The sequence below is a fragment of the Mesoplodon mirus genome, assembly GCF_964341445.2.
Source record: "Mesoplodon mirus genome assembly, chromosome: 3".
Classification (NCBI taxonomy): Eukaryota; Metazoa; Chordata; class Mammalia; order Artiodactyla; family Ziphiidae; genus Mesoplodon; species Mesoplodon mirus.
Window position 1 is genome coordinate 47,663,578 of NC_138978.1, and position 20,447 is coordinate 47,684,024.

General features: G+C 38.4%; 1 protein-coding gene across 4 annotated transcripts in view; it reads left to right on the forward strand.

Annotated features, from left to right (window-relative positions):
* Window positions 1-20,447, forward strand: part of SCP2 (sterol carrier protein 2) — a 158,461-nt gene that overhangs the window by 120,416 nt on the left and 17,598 nt on the right. For all 4 annotated transcript variants that reach the window (XM_082615918.1, XM_082615916.1, XM_082615915.1 and 1 more), the window contains 2 exons: window positions 4,648-4,750; window positions 17,064-17,193. In XM_082615918.1, coding sequence (XP_082472044.1) covers window positions 4,648-4,750; window positions 17,064-17,193 — 233 coding nt within the window. The remainder of the gene's footprint in view (window positions 1-4,647; window positions 4,751-17,063; window positions 17,194-20,447) is intronic.

Sequence of the window (20,447 nt, forward strand, 5' to 3'; positions counted from 1 at the left end):
GTGCCTGTGTTCTAGACCATGGAATGAAAATTTCAGGAAGCATAGAGGGAATTCATACGCTAAATAGTTAATCTTCAGAGTCCCTTCCAACATTTTATATACTAGATTTATTCCAGAAAACTTATGTATAAACGAAGGTAAAAAAAATAAAAATAATCAGACTTTAGTTTCTGCTAAAAGAACTTTGAATATAAAGAAATCATGAGGTGCATCCTTTTGTAATATGAGTAAGTTATTTTCTGAGTTTGTGTAAGTTATATTCAGCTTCCCTAGAGCAGGGCACATATCAAATAAATTGTAAGATATGAGGGATTTTCAGAAAATATTGATATAACTTTATATATTAATTTTTTTCCCTAATCTGGATGAAAAGTTGGTTAATCATTAACTGAGTGAACTTTTCAACAGAAGCAAAATAAATATCTGTGACCTGTCAGAACTTGTCTGAACTCTGCCCCATAAAGTATCAAGATACTTTGTACATACCGCTGAAAAGTATCAGTTATTATTTTATCACATACAGTTAGGAAGTGGCAAGCTTGGAGAGGGCACAGTGATGTTTATGACTAAAGGCTGAAAAGTTGGACTATTAATGAAATGAAACTGGCTTGTGGAGGACTAGTTGTAGCCACTGGATTTTAGGTCACTCGTTCAGACTTTTGACTGAGAAAATGGTGTACCGTAGATAATTCTGCTCTAAATGGAACAGGAAAAAATTAGAATTTAGCTAAGAGAGAATTCAATGTAATTCAGTTCTATTCAGTCACTATTTACTGAATACCTATTGTGTGCCAGGCACTGGGGATATAAATAAAGATTATTTTTTAAAAAAGCTGTGGTATCTGCTCTTGAGAAGCTGACATTTAGTAGGGTTTCACAGAAAGGGAGTTTCCTGGCCTGGATCTTGAAGGGTAAAATAGAATTTGCTAAGACAGAGGTATTCCAGACACGGGGAGCAGCAAGGGCAAAGCCATGGAAGTATGAAGTAGCGTGCCATGCTCTGAGAATTGCATGTATTTCAGCATGGTGAGAGCTTACTTCCATTCCTTGTTGTGATATTCATATGATTTCTCTAGTAGGTTCACTTTTCACCCTCTTAGACTTTCCATACTCTCCTTTCACCCTCATTTTCAGCTGATTACTTTTGCCTTGTATGTTGTTGAAAAAACAGAAGCCATTAGAGCCAAACTCCCTTATCTTCCATCCCAAGACTTATAGACCTATCTAGCATTTTACCCATCTGATCCTCTTCTTCCCTTGAGTCTCCTCCTCTTCCTTCATAGGTCACTAGATCTCATCCCCCTTCACCTTCTCAAAACTTCTCTCCTGTCTCTTTTCCCCTGGTTCATTACCATCATCAGGCAAACATGCTCTAATATGTTAATCTTAAAACAAAAACAAACTTTCCTTAATACCACCCTCCCCTCCAGAGACCACTCCATTTCACTATTCCCCTGAAAGTAATGTCTCAAAAGAGACACAGTGTTTCTGTTTCCCTCTCCTATTCACTCTTTAATTTACTGTAATCTTTACTGACTTCTGCCTTCCAACACTTGCTTAATATTGCTTTTGCCCAAGTCACCTGAACTTTTCATGTTGCCAGTCCAGTGGGTATTTGACCTTTGGCAGCATTTGACATAGTTTCCTCCCCACCTCCCTCCCTCCCTCCCAGATTCTTTCTTCCCTCTTGGCTTCTGTGACATTATGTTCTTCTAGTTTTCCTCTTGCATCACTGGCTACTGCTTCCTCTTCCCTCCCAGACTTCTAAACAGGGTATTGTCCTAGGCTTACTTCTTTCTCTAGAATTCCCTCAGGGTGAGCTTGTCTGTTCCTATGGATTTAAATATACTTTCATTATGCTAATAATTATCTGACTTTATCTCCAGCCTAGACTGCTTCTGAGCTCCAGACTCTCATATCCAACTGCCTTCTTGTCTCACAAAGGTCGCATACTGACTGTGCCTGAGATGGGACTTTGATCCCCTTTACTCCCACTGCATTCTTCCTTTTGTCAATAAATGGCACTGTCATCCCTTCAGTTATTCAGGCCAAACACCTAAATCATCCTTGCTCTTTCCCCTCCCCCTTAGATCTCTCTCATGCCCAGCAGCAAGGCTTATGGATTCAATGTTTAAAATATATTTTGAATCCACTTCCTTCTCTCCATCTCCACTGGCAGACTGCCTCCACTTCCTATCTGGACCACTCCAGCAGCCTTGTAACCCTCTCCCCACCTCAGTTCTTGCATCCCAACCCCACCAATTCATTGTCTGCACAGTTGTAAGAATAATCACAAATCAAACTATTTCACTTCCCTGTTTAATCATTTCAGTGGTTTCCCAAAATCCCTACTTTCGCCTGGATGGTCTGGTCCCTGCCCAGTTCTCCAATTTCATTTCCTGTCATTCTCCCCCCACTTACTGTACTCTAGTGACTGGTCCTCTTTTACTTTCTTTTAACATGCTAAACTCTTTTCTCTCTCAGGGTCCTTGCAAGTTTCCTCTTTGAATGTCTAGCTCCTTTTCTTCCTTTAATTGGGTCTTAGCTTAAATTCACTTGGTCGGAGACATCATTCCTTGACTGCCTTAACCTGAAGTAGGTTCCTCTTTTTGTCTGCTTCCTAATACTTGTAATTATTTTGTCTGTTTACTTCTTTTTTTCCTGGAAAAATATAGACTCGGTGAGGACTGGGACTGGGTCTGACTTGTTCACCATTGTACTCCCAGTACCTCAAACAATGCTTGGCCTGTAGCAAGCAGTCATTAAATATTTATGAAATGATAGAAAGAAGGAGAGGGAAGGGAAGGGAAAGGAGAAATGGGTGGGGTGGGTGGGGAGAAAGAGAGAAGGAAGGAGAGGAGGTAGAGAAAGAAGGAAAGAAATGCTTTGCTCACTGAGCAGCTGCTATGCTCTTGACTCCTTCAAGTATATGCTTCCCATGTTTGTTGTTCCAGTCCTGGCCTCAGCCACCGCCAGGATGCTTGTGGTATGTCAGAGGAATTACTTAAAATCCTAAGGCGCCCTCGTCTTCTTCAGACCTTTCAGTTTCTCTCAACATCTAATACTTGAGGCTCTGCAGCCTGTAATAGTTGTGGCTGTCATTTTTTACCATGGGCCAGTGTCTCTGCTAGGTACCTTCCACACGTGATTCCACTTAATTCTGCAAAGTCACCGGCACCCTCCACCTTCTTCCCTGCCTCCCCACCAGAGGTTGCACAGAGATGAAGTAGCTTGCTCAGAATCGCATAACTAGTGAGTGGAGGAAGCCTTGAGGTTCTAACCCAGGCTTTTGTAGCTACAGGGACTATGTTCTTTCTGCCACATCAAGCCATTTATCTATAGTTGTTCCCCAAGTATCAAGCAACCAATAGATGGATGTTGGTAAATTCATATCTTGTATCATAGCTAAAAAATAAATCTCGAGTCCAACCTCTGCTTACTCGCCACTTCATTATACCCTGTTTAATCACCATCGTCTCTTGCCTGGACTACTGCAGTAGCCTCTTAATTGGTCTCCCTGCCTCCTCACTTGCCCTCTTATAGTCCATTTTCCAGCTAGCAGCCAGATCTAACATGTAAATGGATTGTGCTACTCTCCAGCTTATACCCTGCAGTTCTCAAGGTGCTTAAAATAAAACCCAAACTCTTAACTGTGACCTGTAAAGTCGCTTGTTATCTTGCCCTGCATGTTTCTGTGACCTTAGGTCCTTCTCCTCTGCTCTGCTCCAGCCATACTGGCCTTCTTATAGCTCCTTTAACAGCTAAGCTAGTTTCTACATGAAGTTCTTTATACTTGAAGTATAGAGCTGACTTCTCCACCTAAATCTTTACATGGCTGGCTCATTTACATAATTTAACACCTAATTTAAATATCACCTCCTCAGAGAGGTCTATCTGACGAGGCTATCTAAAATAGACCACCTGGGGACTTCCCTGGTGGTCCAGTGGTAAAGAATCTGCCTTACAATGCAGGGAACACCGGTTCGATCCCTGGTCAGGGAACTAAGATCCCACATGCCTGCGCCACAACTACTGAGCTCGCGTGCCTCAACTAGAGAGCCCGTGTGCTGCAAACTGCAGAGCCCACGTGCTCTAGAACCCACACGCCATAACTGTAGAGCCTGTGTGCCACAACTAGAGAGATAACCCGCATGCCGCAACGAAAGAGCCCACATGCCTCAAAGAAGACCCCGCATGCTGCAACTAAGACCCTATGCAGACAAAAATAAATAAAATAAATAAATAAATAATAAAATAAATCTTTAAAAAATAAATAAAAAATAAAATAGACCAACACACATAAATATACTTTCTTTATATCCCCTTAATCTGCCTTATTTTCTTCATAGTAACTATATTCTTTATTTTTTGCATGTTCATTGTCTCCCCCAGTGGCATAGAAGCTTCATGAGGGTAGGTTCATTGGTTTAATATATTTTCAAGGACAAGGCCTACCACCTAGTGAGCACTCAATATTTGTTGAAAAATGGGAAGAAAAGCTTAATTGTTTTATTTGCTTAATAACAGTTTCCTTTGGGTAAAAGACACAGCATCTCTGTTAGGGTTTTTGAAAATTACTACTGTATAAATGTTGAAAAACTTAGTACCTGTATGACTCCATGGATTGAAATTGATTCTTTTCCCCAGTTCTTTTAGAACTCATCAAATTGAGGCTGCTCCAACCAGCTCTGCAGTTGATGGATTTAAGGCAAGTCTTGTCTTTAAGGAGATTGAGAAGAAGCTTGAAGAGGTAAGATTTATGTAAAATATTGGGATATTTCTTACGGAAAAACCCGAATGAACTTTTTGGTCAACCCAATACTACCAGGAGGACCCTGGGGCTAGAGGAAGCAGATACAGATTTCAGGTGTTGCCATGAGTGGTACCAGTTGAAAATTTATATCATACTGTCAAGTATTGAGTGTATTTTATATTTCTTAGTGTCTACTATGGCTTCTTTGTAATTCTGGTAAGAGTACATTTCAGAGATGAATAAATCTCCAGATTTGAGTTATGTAAAGGGATTCTAATTTATTTGGGTGTAATTTCCTTCTGAATTACAAAGATCTTACTTACAACCATTTGAAAGAATAATATCTGCATCTTTATTCCTGTCCTGCCCCTAGGTTCTTCAGAACCTTTTTTTTTTTTTTTTTTTTTAGATTACACGTATATGTGTTAGCATACAGTATTTGTTTTTCTCTTTCTGATTTACTTCACTCTGTATGACAGACTCTGGGTCCATCCACCTCACTACAAATAACTCAATTTCGTTTCTTTTTATGGCTGAGTAATATTCCACTGTATGTATGTGCCACATCTTCTTTATCCATTCATCTGTTGATGGACACTTAGGTTGCTTTCATGTCCTGGCTATTGTAAATAGTGCTGCAATGAACATTGTGGTGCATGACTCTTTTTGAGTTATGGTTTTCTCAGGGTATATGCCCAGTAGTGGGATTGCTGGGTCGTACAGTAGTTCTATTTTTAGTTTTTTAAGGAACCTCCATACTGTTCTCCATAGTGGCTAGGTCAGTTTACATTGCCACCAACAGTGCAAGAGGGTTCCCTTTTCTCCATACCCTCTCCAGCATTTGTTGTTGTAGATTTTCTGATGATGCCCATTCTGACGGGTGTGAGGTGATACCTCATTGTAGTTTTGACTTGCATTTCTCTAATAATTAGTGATGTTGTGCATCTTTTCATGTGCCTCTTGGCCATCTGTATGCCTTCTTTGGAGAAATGTCTATTTAGGTCTTCTGCCCATTTTTGGATTGGGTTGTTTGTTTTTTTAACATTGAGCTGCATGAGCTGTTTATATATTTTGGAGATTAATCCTTTGTCCATTGATTCGTTTGCAAATATTTTCTCCCATTCTGAGGGTTTGTCTTTTTGTCTTGTTTATAGTTTCCTTTGCTGTGCAAAAGCTTTTAAATTTCATTAGGTCCCATTTGTTTATTTTTTTATTTCCATTACTCTAGGAGGTGGGTCAAAAAAGATCTTCCTGTGATTTATGTCAAAGACTGTTCTTCGTATGTTTTCCTCTAAGAGTTTTATAGTGTCCGGTCTTACATTTAGGTCTTTAATCCATTTTGAGTTTGTTTTTAGGTATGGTGTTAGGGAGTGTTCTAATTTCATTCTTTTACATGGAGCTGTCCAGTTTTCCCAGCACCACTTATTGAAGAGGCTGTCTTTTCTCCATTGTATATCCTTGCCTCCTTTGTCATAGATTAGTTCACCATAGGTGTGTGGGTTTATCTCTGGGCTTTCTATCCTGTTCCGTTGATCTATATTTCTGTTTTTGTGCCAGTACCATATTGTCTTGATTACAGTAGCTTTGTAGTATAGTCTGAAATCAGGTAGTCTGATTCCTCCAGCTCCGTTTTTTTCCCTCAAGATTGCTTTAGCTATTCGGGGTCTTTTGTATCTCCATACAAATTTTAAGATTTTTTTGTTCTAGTTCTGTAAAAAATGCCCTTGGTAATTAGATAGGGGTTGCATTGAATCTGTAGATTGCTTTGGGGAGTATAGTCATTTTGACAATATTGATTCTTCCAATCCAAGAACATGATACATCTCTCCATCTGTTCGTGTCATCTTTGATTTCTTTCATCAGAGGCTTATAGTTTTCTGAGTACAGGTCTTTTACCTCCTTAGGGAGGTTTATTCCTAGGTATTTTATTCTTTTTGTTGCAATGGTTAATGGAATTGTTTCCTTAATTTCTCCTTCTGATCTCTTGTTGTTAGTTTATAGGAATGCAAGAGATTTTTGTGCATTAATTTTGTATCCTGCAACTTTACCAAATTCATTGATTAGTTCTAATAGTTTTCTGGTATCATCTTTAGGATTATCAATGTGTAGTATCATGTCATCTGCAAACAGGGACAGTTTTACTTCTTCTTTTCCAATCTCTGTACCTTTTATTTCTTTTTCTTCTCTGATTGCTGTGGCTAGGACTTCCAGAAACCATGTTGAATATTAGCGGTGAGAGTGGACATCCTTGTCTTGTTCCTGATATTAGAGGAAATGCTTTTAGTTTTTCACCATTGAGAATGATGTTTGCTGTGGGTTTGTCGTATATGGCCTTTATTATGTTGAGGTTGGTTCCCTCTATGCCCACTTTCTGGAGAGTTTTTATCATAATCGGGTGTTGAATTTTGTCAAAAGCTTTTTCTGCATCTATTGAGATGATCATATGGTTTTTATTCTTCAGTTAGTTAATATGGTATATCACACTGATTGATTTGCATATATTGAAGAATCCTTGCATCTCTGAGATAAACCCCACTTGATCATGGTGTATGATCCTTTTAATGTGTTGTTGGATTCTGTTTGCTAGTATTTTGTTGAGGATTTTTGCATCTATATTCATCAGTGGTATTGGTTTGTAATGTTTTTTATAGTATCTTTGTCTTGTTTTGGTATCAGGGTGATGGTGGTCTCATAGAATGAATTTGAGAGTGTTTCTTCCTCTGCAATTTTTTGGAAGAGTTTGAGAAGGATGAGTGTTAGCTCCTCTCTAAATGTTTGATAGAATTCACCTGTGTAGCCATCTGGTCCTGGACTTTTGTTTCTTGAAAGGTTTTTAACCACAGTTTCAAATTCATTACTTGTGATTGGTCTGTTCATATTTTCTATTTCTTCCTGGTTCAGTCTTGGAAGGTTATACCTTTCTAAGAATTTGTGCATTTCTTCCAGGTTGTCCATTATTTTGGCATAGAGTTGCTTGTAGTACTCTTATGATGCTTTGTATTTCGGCTGTGTCCATTGTAACTTCTCCTTCTTCACTTCTAATTTTATTGATTTGAGTCCTCTTCCTCTTTTTCTTGATGAGTCTGGCTAAAGGTTTATCAATTTTGTTTATCTTCTCAAAGAACCAGCTTTTAGTTTTATTGATCTTTGCTGTTGTTTTCTTTGTTTCTATTTCATTTATTTCTGCTCTGATCTTTATGATTTCTTTCCTTCTACTGACTTTGGGTTTTGTTTGTTCTTCTTTCTCTAGTTCCTTTAGGTGTAAGGTTAGATTGTTTCTTCAAAATTTTCTTGTTTCTTGAGGTAGGATTGTTTTGCTATAAACTTCCCTCTTAGAACTGCTTTCACTGCATCCCATAGGTTTTGGATCGTCGTGTTTTCATTGTCATTTGTCTCTAGGTATTTTTTGATTTCCTCTTTGATGTCTTCTTTGATCTCTTGGTTATTTAGTGACGTATTGTTTAACCTCCATATGTTTGTGTTTTTTACATTTTTTCCCCTGTAGTTTATTTCTAACCTCATAGCATTGTGGTCGGAAAAAATGCTTGATATGATTTCAGTTTTCTTAAATTTACCGAGGCTTGATTTGTGACCCAAGATGTGATCTATCCTGGAGAATGTTCTGTGTGTACTTGAGAAGAAAGTGTATACTTCTGTGTTTTTATAGAATGTCCTATAAATATCAATTAAATCTATCTGGTCTATTGTGTCATTTAAAGCTTGTGTTTCCTTATTAATTTTCTGTCTGGATGATCTGTCCATTGGTGTAAGTGAAGTGTTAAAGTTCCCCACTATTATTGTGTTACTGTCAGTTTCCTCTTTTATATCTGTTAGCATTTGCCTTATGTATTGAGGTGCTCCTGTGTTGGGTGCATATATATTTGTAAGTGTTGGATTGATCCCTTGATCATTATGTAGTGTCCTTCCTTGTCTGTTGTAACTTTCTTTATTTTAAAGTCTATTTTATCTGATATGAGTATTGTTACTCCAGCTTTCTTTTGATTTCCATTTGCATAGAATATCTTTTTCCATACCTTCACTTTCAGTCTGTATGTTTCCCTAGGTCAGAATTGGGTCTCTTGTAGACAGCATATATATGGGACTTGTTTTTGTATCCGTTCAGCAAGCCTGTGTCTTTTGGTTGGAGCATTTAATCCATTCACATTTAAGGTAATTATCAGTATGTATGTTCCTATTACCATTTTCTTAATTGTTTTGGGTTTGTTTTTGTAGGTCCTTTTCTTCTCTTCTGTTTCCCACTTAGAGAAGTTCCTTTAGCATTTGTTGTAGAGATGGTTTGGTCGTGCTGAATTCTCTTTGCTTGTCTGTAAAGATTTTGATTTCTCTGTCAAATCTGAATGAGATCCTTGGTGGGAGAGTAATCTTGGTTGTAGGTTCTTCTCTTTCATCACTTTAAATATATCTTGCCACTCCCTACTGGCTTGTAGAGTTTCTGCTGAGAAATCAGCTGTTAACCTTATGGGAGTTCCCTTGTGTGTTGTCATTTTTCCCTTGTTGCTTTTAATAATTTTTCTTTGTCTTTTTAATTTTTGTCTATTTGATTAGTGTATGTCTTGGCGTGTTTCTTCTTGGGTTTATCCTGCCTGGGACTCTCTGTGCTTCCTGGACTTGGGTGGCTATTTTTTTCCCATGTTAGGGAAGTTTTCAACTATAATCTCTTCAAATATTTTCTAAAGTCCTTTCTCTCTCTCTTCTCCTTCTGGGACCCCTATAATGCGAATGTTGTTGCATTTAATGTTGTCCCAGAGGTCTCTTAGGCTGTCTTCGTTTCTTTTCATTCTTTTTTCTTTATTCTGTTCCACAACAATGAATTCCACCATTCTGTCTTCCAGGTCACTTATCCGTTCTTCTGCCTCAGTTATTCTGTTATTGATTCCTCTAGTGTATTTCTCATTCCAGTTATTGTATTGTTCATCTCTGTTTGTTTGTTCTTTAATTCTTCTAGGTGTTTGTTCTTTAATTCTTCTAGGTCTTTGTTAAACATTTCTTACATTTTCTCTATCTGTGCCTCCATTCTTTTTCTGAGGTCCTGGATCATCTTCACTATATTATTCTGAATTCTTTTTCTGGAAGATTGCCTATCTGCACTTCATTTAGTTGTTTTTCTGGGGTTTTATCTTGTTCCTTTATGTGGTCCATAGTCCTCTGCCTTTTCATTTTGTCTATCTGTCTGTGAAAGTGGTTTTCGTTCCACAGGCTGCAGGATTATAGATCTTCTTGCTTCTGCTGTCTGCCCTCTGGTGGATCAGCAAGTAGTTCTTGATAGATAATAATCATGCTAAAGCAATCTAACAGTAACTCTCCAAAATAGAGAGTTATTCTCTTCGGGCAAAATTAGGTATTTACTTCATTGTTTCAAACTTAAAGATACCTTGGAATTTCATAATTGATTTTAATTGTGACCAACAAGACACAGTTATAGCCACAGTCACATAATTCCAATTACACATCTATTAAGCTAACCAGTGGGCTGAAATAAAGGATTCAAAACATTTAAGGTGTGCATTTCACTCATGTTAGAGCCACAGTGTGAAGGCAAGCATTGTGCATATCTTATAACTCCCTTATTGTAGCACAAAGGATTTCTTAACACCTTAAGGTGATTGTGCTGTGGATGGGAAAACAGCTAAAGTGACTGACGTGTCTTGACAAAGTACCCTGCATTTCTAGAATTTTCATAATGATCAACAATCTTCGTGATGTAGAGGGGTCCAGGGCTGACAGTTCCCAGCAGTCAGGCAGTGGCCCAGGAGCTTGCAGACCTATCTTGCTGCCATCTTGAGGGATCACCCTCACTAGTCTACCTGTTTTTTTTTTTTTTAATATTCATTTATTTATTTTTTTGGCTGCTCCAGGTCTTAGTTTCGGTATGCGGGATCTTTAGTTGCTGCATGTGTGATCTAGTTCCCTGACCAGGCATTGAACCCAGGCCCCCTGTGTTGGGAGTGTGGCGTCTTAGCCACTGGACTGTCAAGGAAGTCCCTACCTGTTATTTTATAACTTGCTTTCTTCTCTTGATAGTATGTTCCCTGCCCATAAATATAAATCCTTACCATCAGTTTTAATGACCCCATAGTACACGTTTGAATATAGGTATCATAATCTATATAACTAGCCTCCTGTGATGAACATTGTGTTGTATTTAAATCTTGCAAGTAAAAAAAAAAAGGTATAATAAATTTCCTTTTGCCCTCATTTTAAAATACTTAATGCCATGATTATCTTAGCACAAATAGTTAGAAGGGGAAAATGTTGGGTTGTTGGATATGTATGTTTAGCTTTTTGATACATGTTGCCAAACTATCCACCTAAAAGAGGGTACTAATTTACAAACTTAATGACAGTTCATGAGAGTGATGGTTTTTTCTTCACACTATCTCCAGTGCTTTGTTGGCTGGTTTTAAAAAAATCTTTGCCAATAGTAGGAAAATATATCTCATTATTGTTTTTTAAATTTCTTTTATTACAAATGTCCACTAAAGTGAAGCTGGACTCTCTAAGGACTCAGCTTGAAAAAAATTTTTTTCATGCCACCAGTATTTGCCTGCAGAGTAATCCATAGGATAGTTGCTTCTGCCAGGTTGTCCCTTTTTTTTTTTTTTTTCAACTTTATTCTGTCAAAAAAGAAAATAGTTTAGAGAGTATCTGTTATGGCTATATGTCAACCATTGCATATTTCATTACGGGGGTTAACAAAACAGTGCTGTTTTTATTTCACAGTTTTCTTTTAGCTTTGCAAATGTATGCCTCTTGCTCCCATTTTAATTCTTTTCTTCTCCTTCTGTAACCTCACTTGCATGGACCTTGTCCCCTTGTTTCTTTTCTCCTTCCCACGATTGTCAGTTTCCTAAATGTTTGTAGTACTAGAAAGTGAAAGTCTTGGAATCTTTTGTCAATTCATGCATTTTCTGCATTGCAAAGGAAGCCTGGCAAGAGATTTTATTTCCACTTTTGTTTTCAATAGCAATACCCCATTGCCCTTCTTTGAATTCTGTCTTAATTTTTTGTTCCTATTAAGTTTACAACAGGACCTACTCCTTGACCCTTTGCCTACTCAGAAAGAAGTACTTTTCTTCAAGCAAGGAGGCACTTAGAACTTTCTTAGTATTAGTGATCTCTAGTGTTGCAACAGATGTGTATTTTCTTTACCCTTTTAACTCTCTCCTCCTTGTCCATTTCCTTGCCCTCTCTCACTCCTTCTTCAATTGAAAATCTTTTATTGACCAAAGGATTTGATTTTATAAGAGCATCAGTTGGTTGTCAAGAGTAACAGCAAGTGCAAAATTAATCTACATCTGTCTTAAGGAAGTGGGAGGAATTTCCAGGTATTCAGGTAGAATTCCTAAACGTTTGCTGGTGATTTCCTGCTCTAGCTTGTTGGTGTCTACCATAACTATTCCCGAGGCATTGTGTGAGCAGATGACGCGTAGATGCAGCTGGAAGTAGCTGTTCATGGGCTCTTGGCCCCAAAGGAAGCCTGGCTCCTTGGGTGGCCCAGCACACCAGCATTACTACGTACTCTTCTAGATTATCTCCACAGAACCTTGAAGGATAAAGGATTTTAAGGAATGTGGAAAAGACTTGAACTTTCTTTTAATTTATTTATGGTGACAGAAACTACTTTTATAGGCTAAAGTTTGGAAGTATTGATATAACCTACTTTGCCATATGGTATGAGCAAATGGAAAGAGCATTGAATTTGAAGTTAAACCAACCTGAGATTGATTTCTGGTTGTGTTGCTTACTTGTCATACGTCCTTGCCCCTCAGGGAACATTGAGTTTAGTGGGAAAATAGACATGGAAAATTTTTCCTGGGGAAAAAAAAAAAAAAACTGCTTTAGCAAGAAACTTGCAGGTGGGTGTATGTGCAAAGGGCTATCAAAGTGTCCAGTAGAGGCAGAAACACCTTTCCAGAAGAGTTAGCATGTGAGCTGAGACTTGAATTGATGAAGTTAGGTGGGAATGGAGAGTAGGAGGAGGTGAGTGAACTGGGACAGGGCATGAGCAAGGGCATAGAGGCATGTATGTTCATGGCATTCAAAGCGTTCAGAATAAAAAAAGCTGGGGAGGATGAAAAAGGGGCTGAAGGTAAGAACATATAAATATCCTTCAGATTATGAAGAATTTTGAATGATATATAAAGGCAGACTTTATCCTGTAGGCTATGGGGAGCCATTTAAATTCAAACCTGAAAGTGATATTTATGTTAGTGTTAGGTGGGTTATATTAGATGGATTAGTTGGCAGTAGGATAGAGAATAGTCTAAAGTGTTCTTAATCTTTTAGAGCCTCAGTAATTTTTTCTGCTTAATGAGCTAATATTAACACCTGTGCAACTACTTACAGTGTTTTATGAAAATTAAAGAAATAATATATATAAAAGCACTTGAAAACTTTATAGCCCCCAAAAGAGTATTGTTGTTGTTAATAGTTTTTCCAAAAGTTAACTTAATTTGAGTGAGATATTTTAAGGGAAGCCAAAATAAGAGAATTTCTCTCCTTCACTTTAAAAATTTGACAATCATTTTGATTTCTTGATTTAATTAGAAAATGTTGGTAGTTGATTTCAGGACAGTCACATGTAAGAATTGCTTCCATGGCTGTTGAGATAAGTAGGCCTAGACTAAATATTTTTAGAATAGCTTCTTTGGAGTCCTAAGACCCATGGTTCATTCTAGATAGGTTCAGGTGTGTTATCTATGTACAAGAAAAAGATTGACACACCCACTAGGATAACTAAAATTAAAAAGACAGACAAAAATGTTGGTAAGGATGTAGAGAAGTTGGAACCTTCATTTGTTGCTGGTAGGAATGTAACATGGTGCAGCCACTTTAGAAAAAAGCTTGATAGTTCCTCAAAAGGTTAAACATTACCTTATGACCCAATTTTTACTTCTAAATATAAGAGGAATTAGAGCCTATGTCCATATAAAAACTTGTGCACAAATGTCCATAGCAGTATCATTGATAATAGCTGAAAAGGGGAAACAGCCATCAACTGATGAATGGCTAAACAAAATGTGCTGCATCCATACAATGGAATATTATTTGGCCATAAAAAGGAATTAATTACTGATAACGTGCTTCAACGTGGATAAACCTTAAAAGCATTATACTAAGTGAATGAAGCCAGTCACAAAAGACCATATACTGTATGATTCCATTTATGTGAAATGTCCAGAATAAGCAAATCCATCAAGACAGAAAGTAGGTTAGTGGTTGCCAGGGGCTAGCAGGAGGGGAGAATGGTGGGGGTGGGGGGTGACTGCTAATGTGTATGGTTTTCTTTTGGGGGTGATGAGAATGTTCTAACATTAAATAGTGGTGTTGGTTGCACAACTTTGAACATACTAAAATACCACTGAATTATATACTTTAAAAGGATAAATTTTTTGATATATAAATATCTCAATGAATTTGTTATAAAACAAACAAAACCCAACAAAAAGAAAGAACTTAGGCCAGACTCTCTGCATACATAGAAACAGAGGTTAGTATCTGATAATAATTATTTGAGTATTTCAGGTACTTAGCACAGTGCCTGAACATAGTAAACACTAAAGTCTTTGTTAAAAGAAGAAATATTATGATACCAAAAGGAGGAATCTTGGATATAAATTATTGCAGGGATGTAAGGCTGAAAAAAAAAGGTGGTAAATAAAAACTCTATTAGAAATTACAAGAAAATTGGAAAGGTAGCCAATTCCAGAATAAATATGTAAAGATGAATATATTTTCTATATATTTGCAATTACCTAGTCATGAAATATAATGAAAAATGTATTATTAACAAGAGTAATGTAAAATATAAAAAAGCTAAGAATAAACTTGGCAAGAAATGTACAAAAGCCTATATGGGGGAAAATGACAAAATATTGCCAAGGGACATCAAGGAAAACTTGAAGATACACCATCTTCATGGATGGGAGGACTTAATATTGTAAAGATATTACTTTCCCTCCAAACAGATCCATATATTGTATGTAGCCCCATTTATTTGTTTGTTTGTTTGTTTGTTTGTTTATTTTGGCTGTGTTGGGTCTTTGTTGCTGCGCGCAGGCTTTCTCTAGTTATGGGCGAGTGGGTGCTACTCTTTGTTGCTATGCATGGGCTTCTCATTGCTGTGGCTTCTCTTGTTGTGGAGTATGGGCTCTAGGCGCATGGGCTTCAGTAGTTGCAGCACGCGGGCACAGTAGTTGTGGCACATGGGCTCTAGGGCGTGCAAGCTTCAGTAGTTGTGGCGTGCCAGCTCAATAGTTGTGGCTCGCGGGCTCTAGAGCACAGGCTCAGTAGTTGTGGTGCACGGGCTTAGTTGCTCCATGGCATGTGGGATCTTCCCGGACCAGGGATTGAACCCATGTCCCCTGCATTGGCAGGTGGATTCTAAACCACTGCGCCACCAGGGAAGTTCTATAGCCCCATTTTCGGGGGAAAAACTAACTAAATGATTATAATGTACATCTAGAGGAAAAAATGTCCAAAACAAATCCAAGAATAGTCAAGAATCTTTCTAAGAGAGGAATTATGGTATTTACTGTACCAAAGAGTAAAGTACATTTATAAAGCTATAATACTGGCACAGGAATAGCAGACAGATCATAGAGTAAAATAATGGGAAAAAATGCCAGCGTTTATTGAGCAGTTACTCTGTGCTTTGTGAGTATTTAAATACCATACAATTCTATGAGGGTAGCTATATTATTATCTCCATTTCACAGATAAGAAAACTGAGATTCAGAGAGATTTAGTAAATTGTTCAGGGTTATATAAGTAATGGCAGAGCAGGAATTCAAACCTATGCTGATTGCAAATTCATTGTTATTAATTAGTAAAATTTAATTCTTGGAGATTAACCTTAAGTAAATGAGGTTATGTAAAAATACTTAGATATAAGAACATTATGTACAGCATTGTTATAAGAGCCAGAAGTTAGGACTAACCTTAAACATCAAGCAGCAGACTATTGGTTAAATAAAGTATAGTACACGTCTACAATTAAAGACTATGTATGGTCATTTAAAATTATATGAAAGAATACTAATGACACAGTAATAAGGATAGCTATATTAAACCGAAAAGTGGATTACAAAACAGTATATATACTCATTAAAAAATATATATATAGGGGCTTCCCTGGTGGCACAGTGGTTGAGAGTCCGCCTGCCGATGCAGGGGACACGGGTTCGTGCCCCAGTCTGGGAAGATCCCAGATGCCGTGGAGCAGCTGGGCCCATGAGCCATGGCCGCTGAGCCTGCACGTCCGGAGCCTGTGCTCCAAAACAGGAGAGGCCACAACAGTGAGAGGCCCGCGTACCGCCAAAAAAAAAAAATATATATATATGTATATGCAGAGGAAAAATGATAGAGGAGATTTATATCAAAATGTTATTTTCTCTGAGTTGTGAAATTATGAATGATTTGTTTTCTTTTTGCTTCTTAATATTTTCTATTTTTTCCGCAGTACAATATGTTTTTTTCTCTAAAGAAAAATAATTGCAATAAAATTATTGTGTGTGTGTGTTTTTTTTAAGGTGTGTGAGTTATTCACCCTGCCAGCCAGGTTAGCGGGTCCTCTGTGCTCCTGTAGGCCCCTGTGTTCCCCTTTTTCATAGTGATCATAGTGTATTATCATTTACCCTTCTAACTCCGTAGCGTCTGGAATAAAGTCTGGTGCCAATCATTGTTTCGGTCAATCAGTATTTCAGTAAGGAAGGATGAAACAGAGTGGGAATGAAGGGGAGAGGGAGGGAGAAAGGAAACCAATGGAGATGTGGATCTGAGGTTATTTTTCCGGCTTCATTCCTCAAGATCCAAAAGTAGGTGGTGGTTGGTATATTACTTGTATAATTCTTTATACTAATCCAGGAAATGAGTTGAACCACTTATCTTTAAATTCTGATTGTGAAACACCAAAAATATATGTGAAGGAATTTACGTACAAAGAAAAAGAGGAGTTAGGCTTCCTACATTGAGAGAGGCCAGAGTGAATCTTTCAGAAATTATTGAGACAAATGAAGGTTATTTCAGTAGAAAATGCTGCTGTGCCACCCACTCTCCCATTCTCCCTGTCCTTCCACCAGTTGTATCCAGAAAGCCATTTTCAACAAAAGATTTGGCAGATGACGGAGTTGTTGCCTGGTTGCCTTTCAGACTTCTCTGGGTAAAAGATCCTAAGGGAGCTTGGGGACTGTCTGCTGGCCCAGCTGCTCACGTCATGTATCTATTTAAAAATTTTGGGAAAAGCCAGAGGAATGAACTTCATATAACTCTGTGTTATTTTTCTTTCCAGGAAGGGGAGCAGTTTGTGAAGAAAATCGGTGGTATTTTTGCCTTCAAGGTGAAGGATGGCCCTGGAGGTAAAGAAGCCACCTGGGTGGTGGACGTGAAGAATGGCAAAGGATCAGTTCTCCGTAACTCAGGTCAGTGCAGTGATGACTTCATTTATCGGAGCACTGACAAGTTCACAAAGAAAAATGGGGGCCTGCTTTGGTGTTCTCCAAAAGGGCAGGCTTTAGAGTTATAGGACCTTGTTAAAGAACTGGGGAATCCTTGGGAACAGGAATAGGTCACAGCTGCTTCCTCCCAAAGACTGGGAGGCTCCATCACTGTCACCATCCATAGGCTTTGGAATTAAACAGACTTGGGTTTGGAGTTCTGGTCCTGCCACTCACAGATTCTGGCCTTGAACAAATTATTTCACTTCTCTGAGCTTTGTTTTTTTCATTTGTAAATGGGAATAATAAATGGTACCTATTTCATAGGGTCACGTGAGGATTAAGAGCATTATCTCCTAATTAGCCTGTGAAGCATATGGTTCAGTGTATGGTTATGTGTCCTCAGAAGACCTGTCTGTACTCACTACCTCCACTTCTATCACCCAGTCTTTCTCTCACCCATTCCAGTCAGCTTTGGTCCTCATTATTATCCCCAAACTGTTCTTGTCAAGGTCAAGTAACCGCCATGTTGGTAAATTTAGTGGTTAATTCCCAGCCCTCATAATTATATTATCTTTCCAGGCTTTCTTCTTACCTACTGGCTGTTCCTTCTTGGCCTCTCTCCCTGTTTATTTCTGCATCTCTAAAAGTCTAAATGTTGGAGTGCTCTAAGGCTCAGTTCTATCTACATTTAGTCCCTGGGACTCTCATCTAGTTTCATACTTTTAAAACCGTCTCTACACTGATGACTCCCAGGTATCTTCAGTGTGAACTCAGATACTGAACTCCAAGGTGTATATCCAGCTGCATAATTGACAAGTTTACTTGGATCCTTAGTAGGTATCTCAAAGCTAACATGTATGAAACTGAACTGCTGATCTTCCTCCCACTCCCCTTTAATTATGTTCTCCTCGAACTGTCTTCTGCATCTTTGCTAAATTGCTCCTCTGTCTTACCAGTTCCTCAGTCTAAAACCCTTGAAGTCATGCTTGGCTCTTTTTTTTTTTTTTTAATTGAAGTATAGTTGATTTACAATGGTGTGCCAATCTCTGCTGTACAGCAAAGTGACTCAGTTATACACATATACACATGCTTTTTTTAATATTCTTTTCCATTATGGTTTATCCCAGGAGACTGGATATAGTTCCTGTGCTATACAGTAGGAGCTGTTGTTTATCCATTCTACATGTAATAGTTTACATCTACCTCGGCTCTTCTTTTTCTCACACTCTACAGTGTAATCCGCCAGCAAATTCCATCCTATACTGCTACCACCTTGGTCCTCCATCATTTTTTGCCTGGTCTCCCTGTTTCTAACCTTCCACCCTGTTTCCCCACACACCAGCCCGAGTGATCATTTTATAACTCAAGTCAGATGTGACCCTTCTTGGCTCAAAACCATCCAGTGACTTTCAGCTCATAGGGTAAAAACCAGGGTTCTTACAATCACACCACATGATCTGGCCCTAGTCTTCTCTGTCTTATTATACTCTCCCTCACTTTGCTCCAGTCACACTGGCCTCCTTGCTATTGCTTGAACATAGGCGTTCGCAGTTCAGGGGCTTTCTACTGCCTGGAATCGTCATCCCTCACATATCCTCATGGGTTGTTCTCCCATTTCCTTTGGGGTTTTGCCCAAATGTCACCTTCTCAGTGAGCCTTTCCCCAACCACACTTCTAAATCACACCCCCATTACCATTCCCTATTGTCCTTTTCTGCCTTATTTTTCTTTATAGCACTTACCGCCATCTGATATACCATATCTTATTTCTTTGCTTATTGTCCATCCCCCCCACTTGAGTTGTAAGCTGCATGAAGGCAGAGCTTTTTGCCTCTTAGGTTCACTGCTGCATTCACAGTGCCTAGAATGGTACCTGATACATGGTAGGCCTTCAGTAAAATAAATAAATAAAAAATGAACAGCAGAATGAATGAATGATGCTCAGTAAGTGGTAGCTATGTTGTATGTTATGTTTCTCTCGGAGAGAGCCTGGTGCGATTAAGAGATGGGATGGATAGGAACTAGCTTTTTAGAGGGCTATACTATGAACTTTGAAAATGATTTTATATATAATCAATCCCTTAAATCTTTTTGAGTAGAAAAGTGAAAGAGCTGTGTTTTAGAGGATGAAGCTGGTGTATTCAACCTGATGAATTAGAAATGAAGAAATCAGAAGCAGAGAGAGCAACTAGGAGGATGGATGGCACCACCATCTAAGTAAGCAAAAAGGATAGCCGAGTGTTGGCAGTGAGAAAAAAGGATGTTGTTACATGGTAGTTGCTAGGGGTGTTTGGGGTGAAGTTGATGGTACTTGGAAGCTGTGAAGGAGAAGGAGATCTATCAAAGATGGTAGAGTTCATTATTGCTACATTACTGAGGAAGGTCCTGGAGGAGAGAATGACATCAGGAGCACAGGTGGAAGGGGGGTTAGCCTTAGCAAGGAGGGATGGATACTTCTTCCTCTAAGAGGGGGTAGATAAATATTCAGGGGCATTTTGAGGTACAGAGGGGTTTGTCAGAGACCCTGGAATAGAGTTTAGAGCTTGGAGAAAGGAGAAGATGTTAAGAGCAGTGTTATATGTACTGTTGAATAAGGAATCAACTAGAGATTAATGAAGGAAAAGCTGAGTGGTAGTAAGGGCATCTGGTGTGGGCAGCATTTTTTTTTCTCAAAATGAGTGGGCAGAAAAATAACTATGTTTACATTCTGTGAGCTGCCATCTAACATGATGTACGAAGAAAAACTAAATGCTTCATCTAGATTCTAGCTTTTAGAAATAAAAAGAACTTTGGGGAAATAATGCCAAATTTTTAAAATGACTGAATGTTAATGGTTACTTCAGGATTATATATTGACATGTCTAGACAGATGTCAAGGTGATTTTTTTAAGTTTTTATTTTTCTTTAATTTTTATTTTTATTGGAGTATAATTGCTTTACAATGTTGTGTTAGTTTCTGCTGTACAATGAAGTGAATCACCTATATATATAAATATATCCCCTCCTTCTTGGACTTCCCACCCACCTAGGTCATCACAGGACATCAGGCTGAGCTCCCTGTGCTATACAGCAGGTTCCCACTAGCTATCCCTTTTATACATGGTAGTGTATTTATGTCAAACCTAATCTGCCAATTCATCCCACCCTCCCTTTACCCCCCTGTGTCCACATGTTTGTTCTCGATATGTCTGCGTCTCTATTCCTGTCCTGCAAATGCGTTCATCTGTACCATTTTTC